We start from the raw sequence: 15,296 nt of genomic DNA, 5'->3' as shown, positions 1-15,296 counted from the left end.
TTGTTAATGATGCTCTGTGTCCTGCAGAATTACATATGCAGCCGAGATTTAATTCTTCATGTAAAAATGAACAAGCATGTCTATCTCATTAGAAGACAAACTTGATTTTGTTTTAGACAAATGATAAAATTGTGTCTAGCAAAGAATTATTGATAAAATTTTTATAATTAATTATTAGTATATGCTTGATTTGTGTACCTTATTTTATATGCCTTTATACCCGGGGTTGTGTAAAAATTTCTCGGGTGAAAAGGGGTTATGAAAATTTTTAAGAAGCCCTGGTTGATAAGATGTCACTGTAACTGCGGACAAATACAAGATTCAGATCTTGTTTCTATTTAGTCCTTGTAACTTGGTTTGATGACCATTATCTTCGTAGCCTTGAATGGTTGTTTGAGTTCACCCATTGCTTATACATCTGAAATACAACCTACCTTAGAAGCCAATAATGGTTTGGTGTCTTCTATTTCAATAACAACATCCCGGCATGGGGGTGCAGACATAAGGGAGGCTGCAAGGCAAAGAACTTTATAATAGAGGACACTTAGAACAACATCCTGGAGAACATTCTATTCCATGTTCAAGTTGAGCAGTCCCAGGATGGATGATATGTTAACCTGGGTGAGACTTTCCAATGGAGGACCATACCTGGATGTAGAAAATGACCCTACACTCATCACCTTCTCAGTATAGCATCCGGCTTTAGACATTTTAGAGGGGCCTATCTGGCCCATTTTTTTCTTGGTTTTTGGGTAGTTAACACAATTCCTACCCATGACAAGTGCTTGAAAAGGAATTGTATTGGAGACCAGAGAGATGGCTCTTCAGGTAAAGGTGCTTGATGCCAAATCTGATGGCTTGAGTTTGGTTCTCTAGACCTACACAGTGGAAGGAGAGGACTGCAAGTGGCCCTCTGCCCTCCACATAGGCAACACACACACACACACACACACACACACACACACACACACACACACACACACACTCAAACAAAAATAATTAAAAGAATTGTGTTGATTATGTAGGAGTGGGCTTGAGGATGGCGAACTTGTGTCTAAAAGAGCCTTGTTTTCTTAGGACATGGGATAGAGAAACACAAAAGAGGAGCGGAGGAAGAAAGAGGACAGAGAAGGTGATTAGAGAGAAGAAGGGAAGGGAGAGGAGGGAAGAGGAAAAGCAGGGGTGTGTTTCTTTTCAGCAGTGTGAAGCTGCTGTTGTCTGGTCAGCCCTAGCTCTCCCAGCACACGCAGAGGGAGAAGGTCCGTGCCGTGATCTTACATGCAGTTTCCCAGATGTATGTAACTCCGGATTTGGGAGTAAGAGCTTAGGAACAGGAACAGGCCCTGAGTCACTCGGTTTATCTCACTCAGTCAAAGGCGGGTGCCAAGGGCCCAGCCTGATGCCGGGGTGGAGCCACAGGAATATTGAAGTCACAGTTGAATAATTGAAGAAGACACGTGAGGTCCTAGGTAAGAACCCAGACAGAAGAGACTCCACCAAGTCCAAAGACCTTCCTGTAACCCACCTAGGCACTGGACATATAGGACACGAAGGACGGGAAGGAAGGTACTTTGGGGAGGGGAGTTTACCATGCTCCCTGCATTGGGCTAATTAAACACATTGTTTTCATGATCTCATCCAGCCCTTTGATAATCTTTAAACTATGCTATAATCTCCCTTTGAAAGATAAAAATGTACACGAAAGCAGGTTGTTTGCTCCAGGTTAAGCCTTGACAGATGGAAATAAGTTCATAGACTAGATCTGTTAGACTCTGGTTTCTTTGTTATCAATCACCCCAGAGCCCAGGGAAGAGTAGGCACTCAATGAATGTCAGAGAAACATTCAGGTAGAGGAAGGAACTGGACATCTACTGAGCATCAATGATACACCAGTTGTTTTAAGGTAGAGTTTTGCATCTGCCTGGCACCCTCAGATGGACAAGTTGCCTGGACACTTCTAATATAAGCTCATCTGTAACTGCAGACCGCTTCAGTCCCACAGGACTCGAGAGCCAGATGGGCAAGGATGCATGAATACCTCTGTATGCAAATCTCTTCCCAAATGCCAGTTCTCCACTTTAGACTACCCAAGGTTCGCTCGCAGACCTGACTCTACTCTAAGGTTTAAGAAAATGCCAGATTTTTCTCTTCTGTGGCCAGAAAATGGTGGCACACACGCCTTTAATCCTAGCATTCTGGAGGCAGAGATCTGTCTGGATCTCTGAGTTCAAAGCCACACTGGAAACAGCCAGGCGTGGTAACAAGAGCCTTTAATCCCAGGAAGTGATGGCAGGGAGCAAAAAGGTATATAAATTGTGAAGAGCAGGAACTAGAGGTTGGTTAAGCTTTTAGGCTTTTGAGCAGCACAGTTAAGCTGAGATTCATTCTGGATGAGGACTCAGAGGCTTCCAGTCTGAGGAAACAAGATCGGCTGAGAAGTTGGCCAGGTGAGGTAGCTGTGGCTGTTCTGTCTCTGATCTTTCAGTGTTCACCCCAATACCTGGCTCTGGGTTTGTTCTTATTAGTAAGATCATTTAAGATTCATGTTACAGTTGATATTTATGGATCACCAATTCAACACAAAAGTGTTTGGAGACGTGTGTGTGTGTGTGATAATTTATCATATATATATATATATATATATATATATATATATATGATAAATACATGTAGGGTTTTGCTCAAATGTGCCTGATACATTTCTTCTTCTTGCAGATAGATTTTAGAGGCTCTGTAATATCAATACTAAGCCTTCTGGAGGCTAGCCCAGGACTGACTTGTAGCATATCTGCTTAAACAGAAGATATCCATTTCAATCTTGATAGCTTGAATAGAATTTTCAGTGGTAAATGAATAGAATTTTCTAATCCTCAACCGAGGTCTAAACTCATGAAGACAAAGGATCTAGGATCTTGGACACTAAAGTGACTATGTCCCCAGCCCTTAACACAGTATTAAGTATATGGTAAAATAAAAACAAAGATCTATTGAATAGGTAAAGCAAAACACTGTATCATTAGCTATTATAATTGGAGTCTAAGTTAAATATTATAGCCTGCCCTATTACTTGCATACTAACTATACGACTTAAGGTAAATCATTAAAGTTTTCTTGTGTGGATAACAATGAGATCTCTTTCCAATGACCTCACAACATCTTTGTCAAACATCACTGAAGCGGGCCCATAGACAAAGTGAGTTGGAATAGCAATCTCCTCCCTAGAGCTGGCCAGGAAAAACAAACCTGTAACCATAGCACTTGACAGGGAGAGGTAGGAGAATGCAGAGTCCAAGGTCATCCTGTACTATAAAGAAAAACCCTGTCATTTAGAAAGAAAAATCTCCTCCTGTAAGGCTCATGGTCGGGATCTCTGTCTCCAAAGACAGGAGACCCTGTGCCTCCACACCAAAGTATTTACAGCATTGACTTACACACACTAATTTCCTTGTTGGGCTCTTGGACTTGGAGGACAAGATTGTTTTGGTCCGTTGGTCTCCCCAACATTTGGACCAATGAACAACATTCTATGAACATTCAGCAATCATTTGTTGGAGGCTGAATGTCTCAATCCCTTTTGCTGATGTAGGAACAGTATCCCCTCAATTTCCAGGGCCCTTCTTCAAAGACAAATGGGAAAGTTCATGTAGCAGGAAACATTCCCTCAAAAGACATCCTATGTTTGTGCAGGAGCAAGACCTGCCAGAAGGTAGCCTCTTGAACACAGGATTCTGCCCCTCAAAGTAGTTCAAGAGTTCAGGCTGGCAGCACCATTGACTATCTGTATTTCTATGGAAGAGCTACCTAGTCTGCTGTAAATCACAACTTCCTTCCTCCGTAGCGTCTAGACAATGAATATGGTTGGTAAACATTCAATCTGACTAGGTGTGAAAAGCTCAAAAGAGTAATGTGTAGGCTTGCCTACAGACATACCTTTTATTTGTGGTACAATATCCTCCTTTCCGGCATACGGATCACAGCGAAAGCGGTCCAGGTGGTCAATGGTGCACTGGCCGACCACGGGCTTCCGCCCAAACTGCCTATGGTCAATGACTTTGATCACCAGTGGAGGCATGTACAGTTCTTCCTTGGGCAAGAACTAGGGATCACAAAAACAGGTGTTCTTTTTTTTTTCAAGATCTGGCAGCGATAGCTTTGCTAGTCAATTCTCCCAAGGGACCAGCCCAGATTCTTTGTGCCCTATAAATAGAACCCAAGGGACCTTCCATTAAGTGCTCCAGTGCCTGGGGTGCATGGTAGTTGCCCAGAGCTTAGAGCATCCTCTTTCAGCTGGGCTCTGGGAGATCAAATCCACCCTCTGCTGTCACTGAGTGCATGACCTTAGGGAACTTTTCTAAGCCTCTGTGCCCGGTTACTTCATCATTAACAGTAGAGTTGTGGGATCCATATGGGAAGCACTTAGAGTGTACACAGCCAGCATAATGTGGACTGAGTCTTCGTCACTGACCCCATTCTCCTCCCACAGGGAGTTTCAATGGTAGTAACTGTCCAGGACTTGAGTTATCTGCTAGCCGGGCTTAAGCAGAATTTAGGAATGGTGGAGACATAGATGAACCTTCAAGAGAAAGAACAGACTGGGAGTCCTTCAGTGCTCGAAGGTCAAAGCCAAAGAGAGAAGCTCATTTTGCCTTCACTGCTCCTAGAATGTCGGGACCTTGATGACACTGCCCTAACTGGAGAACACGGGCTCACGTGGAAGCTTGATTGTGGTTTGGATGAATGTCTGTCACTGGCCTTCACTGGAATAGACGACGGGGTTCCCTGAGTGCCTCCTCTCACCCCAAGCTAGGTTATAGACTAGAGGTGGTAAGGGGAGGAGGGGAGAGAGCAGACATGGATAGGCAGTGTCTTAGGGATGACTACTTAGGGATTCTGCATCTACACATCCATGTGGCTGTCTGTCTGCAGCTCATGGGGAAAGAGTTCTGGCTCTGGAGTGGAAGGCCACTCACTTGCTGGGCCCTCCTGCATACATTCGTTAGACATTAGTTAACCTTTTCATTCCTTCCAAGGTGAAGGAAGTGTGACAAATGTGCCTAGCACTGAGCTGGAGTTGTGGATGATGTTGCACGCTTGCTCAGAGGCCTGAGAAGCCATTTCTCCTCTCTAGGCCTCAACTGGCTCCTCTGCAAAACAAGAGGTTAAACCACATGGTCCCAAGGTTCAAGAGTAGTGGTTTGGGGACACAAAGGAGATGGCTGAGTCAGGGAAGGAATGGGACAGTTCTAGCCCTCCATCTTTGTCAGCCAAGGAAGTGTCACTGTTGTACATCTTTTATACAGCAATGTAAAGATGAAAACTTCTTTATACAAGTTAAGGATTTAATTTCTTTAAAAATGGACAAGTTGGTTTCCTCTTGTTCTACTTATAACAGGTGGAGGCTTGTGAGTCCTGTCTGATGCCTCACACTTCTAATAACCAGAGGTAACTTCTAAGGAACAAAGAAGGTGCCGTGCCCCACCTCCCACTCCGGGTTCCTCCACAGCTGTTTCTTTCCCGGACATCCAGACCCTAGCAGGAAGGTTCCGGCCTACACACAGTTGCACCACTTGGAGTCAACAATCTGGCCAGGAGGGGTTGACTAAGGGGCTACAGTAGAGACCAAACCCTCGCTGGAGAAACAAGTGCTGTTCATAGACACTTCCCCATCACAGGAGCTGTCAGAAGCTCTCAGAAGCTGGCTCCAGATAATCTAAGGAGAGGGAAGCCCCGACATGTTCATTATGGGGCTAGGCTCTCTGCTGGATTCTGGAAAGAATCAACTGTGGGGGAGTATACACTCACACCTCAGGCGTGGACACATATGGAGTATATACTCACACCTCAGGCGTGGATACACATGGAGTATACACTCACACCTCAGGCGTGGACACACATGGAGTATACACTCATACTTCAGGTGTGGACACACATGGAGTATACACTCACATTTCAGGTGTGGACACACATGGAGTATACACTCATACTTCAGGTGTGGACACACATGGAGTATACACTCATACTTCAGGTGTGGACACACATGGAGTACACACTCATACTTCAGGTGTGGACACACATGGAGTACACACTCACACCTCAGGCATGGACACACATGGGCTCCCGCAGTCTAGATACTGTACCACTTTCATGAAGAGAACAGAGCTTGGGAAGTTGGGCGTCTTCTTAAGGTTTTTGATCACCACTGACTCTACTCTTTCCCCTCCACACTCCACCACGAGACTGGGGGACGTGATAGAAGCCATCTGGTAGTTTTTCATATTTCTTAAGCCCCAAGCTAGAATCTGAGGAAACAGGTTAAAGAGAAGGGAAGGAAACCTGACACATTAAAAATGCCATATAAATCTGGGGGGTGGTGGCACACACCTAGAGGAAAGGGGATCTCTGAGTTCGAGACCAGCCTGGTCTATAGAGTGAGTTCCAGGACAGCCAGGGCTACACAGAGAAACCCTGTCTTGAAAAACAAACAAACACCAAAAACAAAAACAAAACCAAAAAACACCCCCCCCAAAAAAGCAAGAACAACAAAACATATAAGCAGAAATCCAGTGACAGTCTTTAAGATGGACTGATGCACATTCACCTAAAGCACCAGGGAATAGTTATCTTCAGGAGCCTGTGGACACACAGAGGAAGTAGTTCTACCCTTCTGTCGGAGAGCTTAAAAAAGAGCAGTGTAGTTGTGAATGCTGACAGTCGGTCAGCTTCTCTAAGCGTCCGCTGCAAACAGGACGAATGCTGTGATCTACTGTGGGGCAATTTGGAGGATCAAGCATAAACCTCTTCTCCGGTAAGGGACTTGCAAGCATTCCAAACTAGTAGCTGCCGTTTGAAGCTTCCCGTGTCTGTCTTCTAGAACGCCCAGCAAAACAAACGAGCTAACCATGCTTGCCTTATCAGGGACACTCTATCAAGACACAAGGTTGTCTCCACCAGCCCGTGTCTGCCCTAATCATCTCTCACGTCGCCACTGTCCACAAGCTCCCCCATTCCCTGCCTCTGCCTCCCTTGCAGGTCTTCTCTCTGTTCACACAGGCACTTTCTCTTGGGCCATCTTCTCTTTCTCTGGCAAACCTCCCCAAATCACAGAAATCTGCTTCTTGTTGCTTTAAGACTTCCATTTTCTATAACTATTTCTATTTGGGGGGTGGGGAAGATTTTATAGACATGTAGCATGATGCCATGCCCTACGTTAACAGTTCTTGCTTTGTTCTACCCTTTGCCTTGATGAAGTAAAACCTGGAGAGAATACATACCTCAATAGCGGTGAGCTGAACCACAGGCCTGATCCCCTGAGGGACCATGTATAAATTTGGTGCTCTTTGAGAGGGAAGAATGGGAAGGTTGGAGCCATCCTGTGAAACAAGAACAAGCTGTCAATATTTCCCTTTCATTAAAGCAGAGAGTGCCTGCAATTACTAGGATGCATTCAAGCAGCTCAAGAAATACATCAGCAAGAACAGAGTGATGTGTACCTTGTTCCTCAGAATCAGCTCTGCTGTCACAAGGACGTCCCCACAGGCCTTGTCTCCATTCATAACGGGATGCCAGAGAAGCTTAGGAGTAACATCTGTTTCCGAGTTCAGTTTCACCAAAGGAGAGCAAATACTTCGACCTAAAAATTCATCTTTGCCCTAGGGAAGTAAACCACACACAAACTCCTGATCAAGTAACCCTTCGGCCTTCTATCATGGACCCAAGTCATCTCAAAACTTCATATTACCTACCACTTGGTCGTTGTCAAAAAGTTCTATGATCACTTTGGGTGGGTTCTGAAGGACTGTTTGGGGTTCCCCAAAAATTTCAACCTCATCAAATATAATTGTTTGGTCCCAGGTAGGATTCAGGGTGGAGTGGATGATCTCCGTGGTTTTGCTTCGATGGAGAAAGGAGACGTGAGCATATGGATCTACGGACAGAAAAGGATAATAACAATAGAGTCATGGCGAAGACTACCTTTTTAGGACAGCTCATTTCTTCCCAAGGCTTTTCCTCTGGACACAGTGGTCACGTGCTTTCATTAACCATTTGAAGACAAGGACTCTAGAAAGCAGGGCATCGCAGAGGAAGGTATCATAGTGAGTCAGAGGCACCTAAGGGAAGCCCTGATATGTGCAAAGGAGTGTCTCTTTGGAGTATACTTATCCCCATCAAAGTTAATCAGGCACATGCTCTTTCACGATCTAGAGTATAAGCTTTGCAACCAGACGCATGTAGTGGCAAGCCCCTGTCCCCATGACAGGAAAAAAAAAATATTTAATCTTCCTAAGTATTTAATATTCCTAAATATTTAATCTTTTTTGGTTCCTTCCTCTCTGCCATGAAAGTTGTATCTGTTTCCCATTGGGTAGAAGATGAGATGGTATGAAAAATTTAGGCTGCTTAGGACAGAGCTATTATCTATATCACTGATAAATATCAGTTATTTTTATGTTTTTGTTTCTACTGTTTTGATACACTGATAAATAACCAGTTTCTAAGTCGGGAGTGGTGGTTCATGCCTTTAGTCCCAGCACTGGGGAGGCAGAGTCAGGCTGATCTCTGTGAGTTCAAGGCTAGCTTGGTCTACAAATCGAGTTCTAGGACAGCCAGGGCTATACAGAGAAAACTTGTCTCAAAAAAAAATCAAAACAACAGCAAAACAAAACAAAAACTCAATTTATTTCATGCTTTTGCTTCTACTGTTATCTATTCAGAAAGTTTTATATTTGAGTGCCGGGTTTTAAGAATATAGCAGTAATTAAGAAAGGCTTGGCTGCTCTCAGAATCTACAGCTTGTAACAGCAGAAAAGTGTTTCCAATCTTATATACCAAGAAGTAGTCTGTGTTCTCCTACATGATAAATAATTACAATAGCCGGGCAGTGGTGGCGCACGCCTTTAATCCCAGCACTCAGGAGGCAGAGCCAGGCGGATCTCTGTGAGTTCGAGGCCAGCCTGGGCTACCAAGTGAGTTCCAGGAAAGGCGCAAAGCTACACAGAGAAACCCTGTCTCGAAAAACCAAAAAAAAAAAAAAAAATTACAATAAACCATTTCACAGTTTCCCAAAGAGTTGACGTTTTCCAGCAATAAAAAAACGTCTAACTTGAAGCTCTTGTGTATGTCAAGGGGGAGCTTTTAGCATTGCAGGTAGCCATCACATGACTAGAACTTTTTTATTTTGCTTCATTGATAAATCTTGTGCCTCCAACTATGAGAAATGTGCTTAGGGTTTTTATGAAAACATCAGTGAAGAGTTTTCTCAACATTCCGATTGGATCTACAGTGAGGGAGTGCCCCCTGGTGGATACTATTTGAAAACGTCTTCAAAACATTTTTGAAGCTTTGTTCCACGGAATAGGATAATCTTTATCTAATTTGTAGATCAAGATCTAATTTATGGACTAGATCTAGCTAATCTTGTCTAATTTGTTAGGGAAGGAAATTATTCACAAATACTGATTAAAAGGAATACTTGGGACACAGTTCAGAATTGATACAAGTACGTGATAGTATTAGGCAAGTTTTTTTTTTTGTTTTTGTTTATTATTTATTTATTTATTTTTGGTTTTTCAAGACAGGGTTTCTCTGTGTAGCTTTGTGCCTTTCCTGGAACTCGCTTTGTAGACCAGGCTAGCCTCCAACTCACAGAGATCCTGCCTCTGCTTCCTGAGTGCTGGGATTAAAGGAGTGCGCCACCACCACCCGGTTTAGGCAAGTGTTTTAAGAGCTTTCTCCATAGAAAAACCAAGCAAGCTTTGCTGGCTTGCAGATCTCTGGGTGGAAGGTCCCTTAATAGCCCAGGATGGTCCCTGTACTACCTGTACGTTCAGAGGAAGGAGCACAGCCAAAAGTCATGTGGAACACCAATGTGAGGACATTGAGGCCTCACAGTTACGCAGTGATAGAAGGTGGCTGGGGTCGGGGTGGAGGTGAGGGTGGGGGTAGGCAGCAGAGGAGGCAGAAAGATACTACATATGACTCACAGCCAGGTGCTATGGGCCCATGGGCTTGCTGTGTGATCTTTTTATCATCTTGAGAACATAACCAACAAATGTGAAGAATCTTCATTTACCAATCGACCCAGGCAGGACTCGGTTAAAAAGCAGCCATGCACACAAAGAGAACACAGAAGCTGCTCTTCACGGCACTTTATTGCTCAATAAGTAATTATTAGTGTCCAGGGGCCATGTGTGTCCTGTGTATTCTAGTACCCAGGAACAGTTCTTAAAGCAGTTGGTAATTCCTTAGGTAATGACTGGGCCGTTTTCTTCCAATATACCAAAGTAGTCTCCATATGAAAAGGGTTCTCTTATAAGAAATGAAAACAAAACAAGACACAGAACTACTTGATGGGCAGTAGAGTCAAGCTGGCCCGCCATGTAATAGTGTATCGGGGATTTCCCTTCACCTGAAAAGCTGTCTTTGTCCAAAGCCATGAGGTTCCGAGCTTGATAAATGTAGCAGCGCAGGTGGTAGATGTAGACTCCTGAAAAGAGGAGGGTGACGAGAAATGGGACACTGTTAGCAAGGTTGTTCTGGAATGTTTGGAGGTGGTATGTGTTTCAGACACGTGGGTCGCTTATCTATTTCCCCACAGCAGAGAGCACAAATATTCCCAACATAGTGGTTTCTTATAAAAATAAAACAACAAAACAAACTTACAGTGGTCCTCTTATCCATGGTTTTGCTTCCCATATTTCAGCTGCCCATAGTCAATCTCAGGTCACAAACATTAGAATGTTTGTCTAAATTCCAATGTAAACAGTGGAATAGTCCAGAAATAAATAATTCACAAGTTTCATATTGCAAGTCTTCTAGTGTGATCAGTTTCAAAGCACCCAGATCCATCTCCCTTGGGATGTGGGTTGTGCCTCTGTTCAGTGTATCCATGCTGTATATGCTGCCTGCCCATTAGTCACTCAGTAGTTCCTTATCTCAGTTATCAAACTGACTGATGTAGTTATATTGTAGGGCTGTTGTTAAGTAACACTTATTTATTTAATAAAAGCCCAAAGCACAAAAGTAGTAATACTGGCACATTATTATAGTGCATTAATAACTGTTTCATATTTATCATGTTACTGCTATTTACTTGTCACTGTGTCTAATTTATAAATTAAACTTTATCACGTGTGTGTACATATAACACGAGACAGTTACAAGCAGGGTTGGCAGGGGAGTCTTAGGGTGGAGCTGATGCATATAAAGAGGCAGGGGAGCATGTAACAGGGGTATACTTTAAACTACTATATGGCAGGGGTGGTGCTGCACACTTTCAATCCCAGCACGCAATAGGCAGAGGCAGCTTGGATTACATACAGAAACCCCTTCCAAAGATAAAATAAAATCAAGTAAGTAACTGCTGTGACAATCCCAAAGCCAGCATGGCAATCAGGAGAACATTAGTTCTGCTATGAACTTCCTGGGTTTAGTGCACAGCTGCTCATCACAGACTCTCCTATGAGCATGGGTCTCTAGCAGTCACTGAGCAAGACCTAGATGCTACATTAGACCCAGGTCTGGGATAGTTTTCTGCTAAACATTTCTTTGACTTCTAAAATTTTTCAAACTCCTCTTATTAATGCATGCATACACAGATATACATGCATGCATGCATGCACACACACATACACACAGACCTACACATATATACATGTGCATGCATGTGCACACATACACACACACAGTTTGAGGGGTAGCAGAGTATTGTGACTGAATGCATGAATTCCAGAACCAGGAATGCTTGACTATCTAGTACATATTAAGACATACATAAACATGTACCATTATTAATAACATTCTGAAATTCTTGAAGGCTGACATTAAGAGCAATTTCCCCTAAAATTTTAGCCTTTTTTCTGTAATTAAGATAATAATTTAGGGTTTTTCTTGCTAGAATGAATATATTTTAGACAGACAGTAAAATCAGTGATTTAATAATTCTTCATCCCAAATATGATAATTTTTCAGAATGTATTTTAAAAATCTTCATTGAGTGAAAAACTTGAAGGTCACCTTTCATCTGAGTGATATTTTTATCACATTTGATGATCTGAAGAGTTTTCTAGAGATGAAAGTGACAGATGCAGAATTCACAGCTGTGTTTAAAACTTACTGTCGAAATTACAGGAAACAATGGGTGTGTTTGCTCCAAACACAGTGGTGGCACTGTGTTTCTGCTTTTCCAAGCTCTTTTCATCTCCATCCTCTGTGGTGTCTGCCCCCTAAAGTAGGAGGAAATTATCATCATTGTCATCATCATCATCACTATCATCCATCATCATCATCACCCTCATCCATCATCATTATCATCATTACCATCATCATCATCACCACCTTCATCATCATCATCCATCATCATCATCATCATCATCCATCATTAACATCATCATTACCATCATCATCACCATCATCACCATCATCACCACCACAACCTAAAAACAAGCAAGCCAAGAGGTGAGACTAACAAACAACTGCAAGAGTGATTTTGAGGACAGATTTTATCATGAACCACTCCATTTTCCAAGGTGAGTAGCACGCAGGGCAGTGAGTGACCTCTTCAGAGTCACCCCGCTAGAAGCTGACAGAACAGGAGGTGGAAGCCTCAAGTTCAGGTTTACCAAACCCTCCTGTTGAAATAATGGGGAAATAGTGGATGCTCTCCAAGGCTGGGAGAAGGACAGAGCAGCAGAGTGTGGTGGGGTCAGAGGGCAGAGGAGAAAACAGACTGTACTTAGAAATGGTCCTCTCCACTCCCCCACCCACTCCCTTCCTCCCGGTGTGTCTGTGAGTGGGATGTGTGTGCACCTATGTGCATGTATCCATGCACAGCTGTGTGTGTGGCCAGAACAGGACATCAGGTGTTCTGTGCTTTTACTTGCTTTCTCATTCCCTGGAGACTGGGTCGTATTGAACTGGAGCACACTAGTTTTTGGCTAGATCGGCTGCGAGTGGCGAGCCCCGGCGACCTTTCTGTTCCCCTTTGCCACCATTTCCCCACTCCTCAGTGCTGGGATGACAGTCATCTCCAACCACATACACCCAGCTTTTTGACATGAGTACTGGACATCTGAACTTGGGTCCTTTAGGATTGCACAGCAAATGTTCTTAACCACTGAGCTGTCTCCCCAATCCATGGAAATGGATCGTGGCTGCCATGTTTCACAGATCACTCATTGCTGTTCCTATTCCTTCTACTGACCTGCTCCTCCACCCCCAACACCTACCTCCTTCACTGTGCGCCACCTGAATCATTTTTTAACTCTGTGAGCCATCCTTCTGTTTTTCTCTCACCTGGGTCTGTATATTCAGCTCTTTTGTTCTGTTAAATAGCTACAGTTTCCAATGTACAATTTCCTGAAACCAGGGCCCTGGCAGACATACTTGGGAAATTCTGGGAGAAACAGATGTGCCTGCAGTACTGCTCTGAAGACCTCTCCTGCGGTAGTGGTTTCTTCCTAAGACGGGAGTCATTGGACACTCAGAGCATATACCTTTCCCCCAACTTCTTCACAGTCGAGCAGCACTGAGGTTACATGGGCCTCTCTGGACTTGGCTGTGCTTTCTACATCACTCACACGTTTTCTCTACACCAGTTTTATTCACCCTTTGGCTTCTGGTTACTTACAAGAGCACCTTCAAGTTTAAAGATGGCCGCGGCACCGTGTGTTTCTGAAGGAGCCATTTTTCTCCTCCAGCGTCTGCGGCGAAAGGTGTCTGAACTGCGCTGTTTCCAGTGGAATTTCCAGCCAATCAACGAAGCATATTCCCAGCCCTCCCGGTCTTCTAATTCTTCCATGGCCTAAAGTAGAAGCATACCTGTTAATGAGAAATATAATCTCCCTCATATTGATAAAGCAGACCACTAGGTCAATGGACAAATTGTAATCACAAAAGTCCACTCTCTGTCAAGTACTGTGTGAGGAGCCATGGATGCTACAGAGATAGATGGGAGTTCTGACTTGGCAGAGCTGGCAGACTGTGGGCTACAGGGAGGCAATGGTAGCAACATTCAGACATGGGAGTGCGTGAGAGTGGGTTCTTCTTAAGACTGAGCTCACAAGAACACACGATGCATTTTGGGGGAAGAATTACTATCTGCATTTTATATATGGGGTAAAATGGTATCATCCCTTAGGATTTAAATGTCTTGTTTATGCTAAAAGCTGCTATAATTAGTGATGATGTGATAGACCAGAATATAATATCTCTGTGGTAACTATTAACCAAGTGCAGTACTCTCAAGTTAAACATGATTCATATGCACATGATCTGTTTTCAGAAATAGTCCTCAAGGCTGAGGTAACACCGAAGAAAAGGATAGATGTGGCCTTTGCCTCCATGTATTTGACATTTGAGTGGACAAAAATTTATAAAGTTATCTTACAAGTGTGACCAGACTGAACAAATGGAAAATAATACTGGATATTATTGATGAATTTAGAAATAAAAGCTCCATGTAGGGTTGTGGTCTTTTTTTTTCCACTTCAAATAAACATAAAACCCAAGGTTCATATGCTCTTGTCACTTCCTCTGTGATAGTATGTAGTGGGTAGCTAGTTCCAGCTTTGACCTGGAAATACCACCCCCAGTGAGGTTTCCAGTAACTGTCATGCCTACCTATGACCTGCCCCTGAGGTGGGGCCGAGACCAGGAGCCCTTAAGATCGGAGATCTGGATGTGCCAGTTCTCTTGGTTCCTGGTGATCCTGGATGCTGGATGGTAGACCGAGCAGAGTTCTCCAGAGAACACTGCTGAACTGCACTTCACCTCTCCCGGATCCTGTAACCAACCCTTTACTTGTTGTAAGTTACCCCAAAATAAACCTCCCTTTTAACTATGTGGAGTTGCCTTAATAAATCCACCATTAATAGTGTGAATAAAGACAAGGGCATATTTTGTGTATGTACTGAAAATGAAGCAGGTTAGAGACATGACTGAAGTCTCAGCACGGCTCATAAATGGACCTAGGATTTCTGACAGTGGCCCAGTGTTCTTCCCAAATCATGCTGGTGCTCATGTGGAAAGAGAAAGTGAAACACATCTAGAAATTTCTCACCCAACCAGGGTGGGACGATGCTGTATTTAAGACACATTTATTCTACCACACTCTGTACCGAGAGCAGGTTGCCAAGCAAGGTGGACACCAAGATGATGTAGCTCTATTTTTGTCCCCTGGGAGATCATCACTGAATAAACTGTAACTTCACGACACCAACTGGAGTCGAGCCTTTAGAGCAATAGGAAGAGTTCCTGTTTAGTATTAGTCTAACCTGCGTTCAAAGGTCATCTCGGTCACT

The 15,296-nt window shown here is 43.6% G+C and overlaps 1 protein-coding gene across 5 annotated transcripts in view; it reads right to left on the bottom strand.

The window, feature by feature from the left end:
- Positions 1 to 15,296, bottom strand: part of Myof (myoferlin) — a 150,386-nt gene that overhangs the window by 32,136 nt on the left and 102,954 nt on the right. For all 5 annotated transcript variants that reach the window (XR_008223175.1, XR_008223176.1, XM_052762975.1 and 2 more), the window contains 9 exons: positions 13,625 to 13,798; positions 12,113 to 12,221; positions 10,406 to 10,483; positions 7,743 to 7,924; positions 7,491 to 7,649; positions 7,272 to 7,370; positions 6,138 to 6,299; positions 3,931 to 4,096; positions 435 to 511 (listed from right to left, as the gene is read on the bottom strand). Coding sequence is in view for 3 of the 5 variants with exons in the window: in XM_052762975.1 (XP_052618935.1) it covers positions 435 to 511; positions 3,931 to 4,096; positions 6,138 to 6,299; positions 7,272 to 7,370; positions 7,491 to 7,649; positions 7,743 to 7,924; positions 10,406 to 10,483; positions 12,113 to 12,221; positions 13,625 to 13,798 (1,206 nt within the window). In the remaining 2 variants the exon portion in view is untranslated. The remainder of the gene's footprint in view (positions 1 to 434; positions 512 to 3,930; positions 4,097 to 6,137; positions 6,300 to 7,271; positions 7,371 to 7,490; positions 7,650 to 7,742; positions 7,925 to 10,405; positions 10,484 to 12,112; positions 12,222 to 13,624; positions 13,799 to 15,296) is intronic.

This window comes from Peromyscus californicus, unplaced genomic scaffold (assembly GCF_007827085.1).
Source record: "Peromyscus californicus insignis strain IS unplaced genomic scaffold, ASM782708v3 Scaffold_4__1_contigs__length_199733344, whole genome shotgun sequence".
NCBI lineage: Eukaryota > Metazoa > Chordata > Mammalia > Rodentia > Cricetidae > Peromyscus > Peromyscus californicus.
Note: the sequence above shows the minus strand (reverse complement) of the source record. Positions and strands in the feature narration are given on the sequence as shown.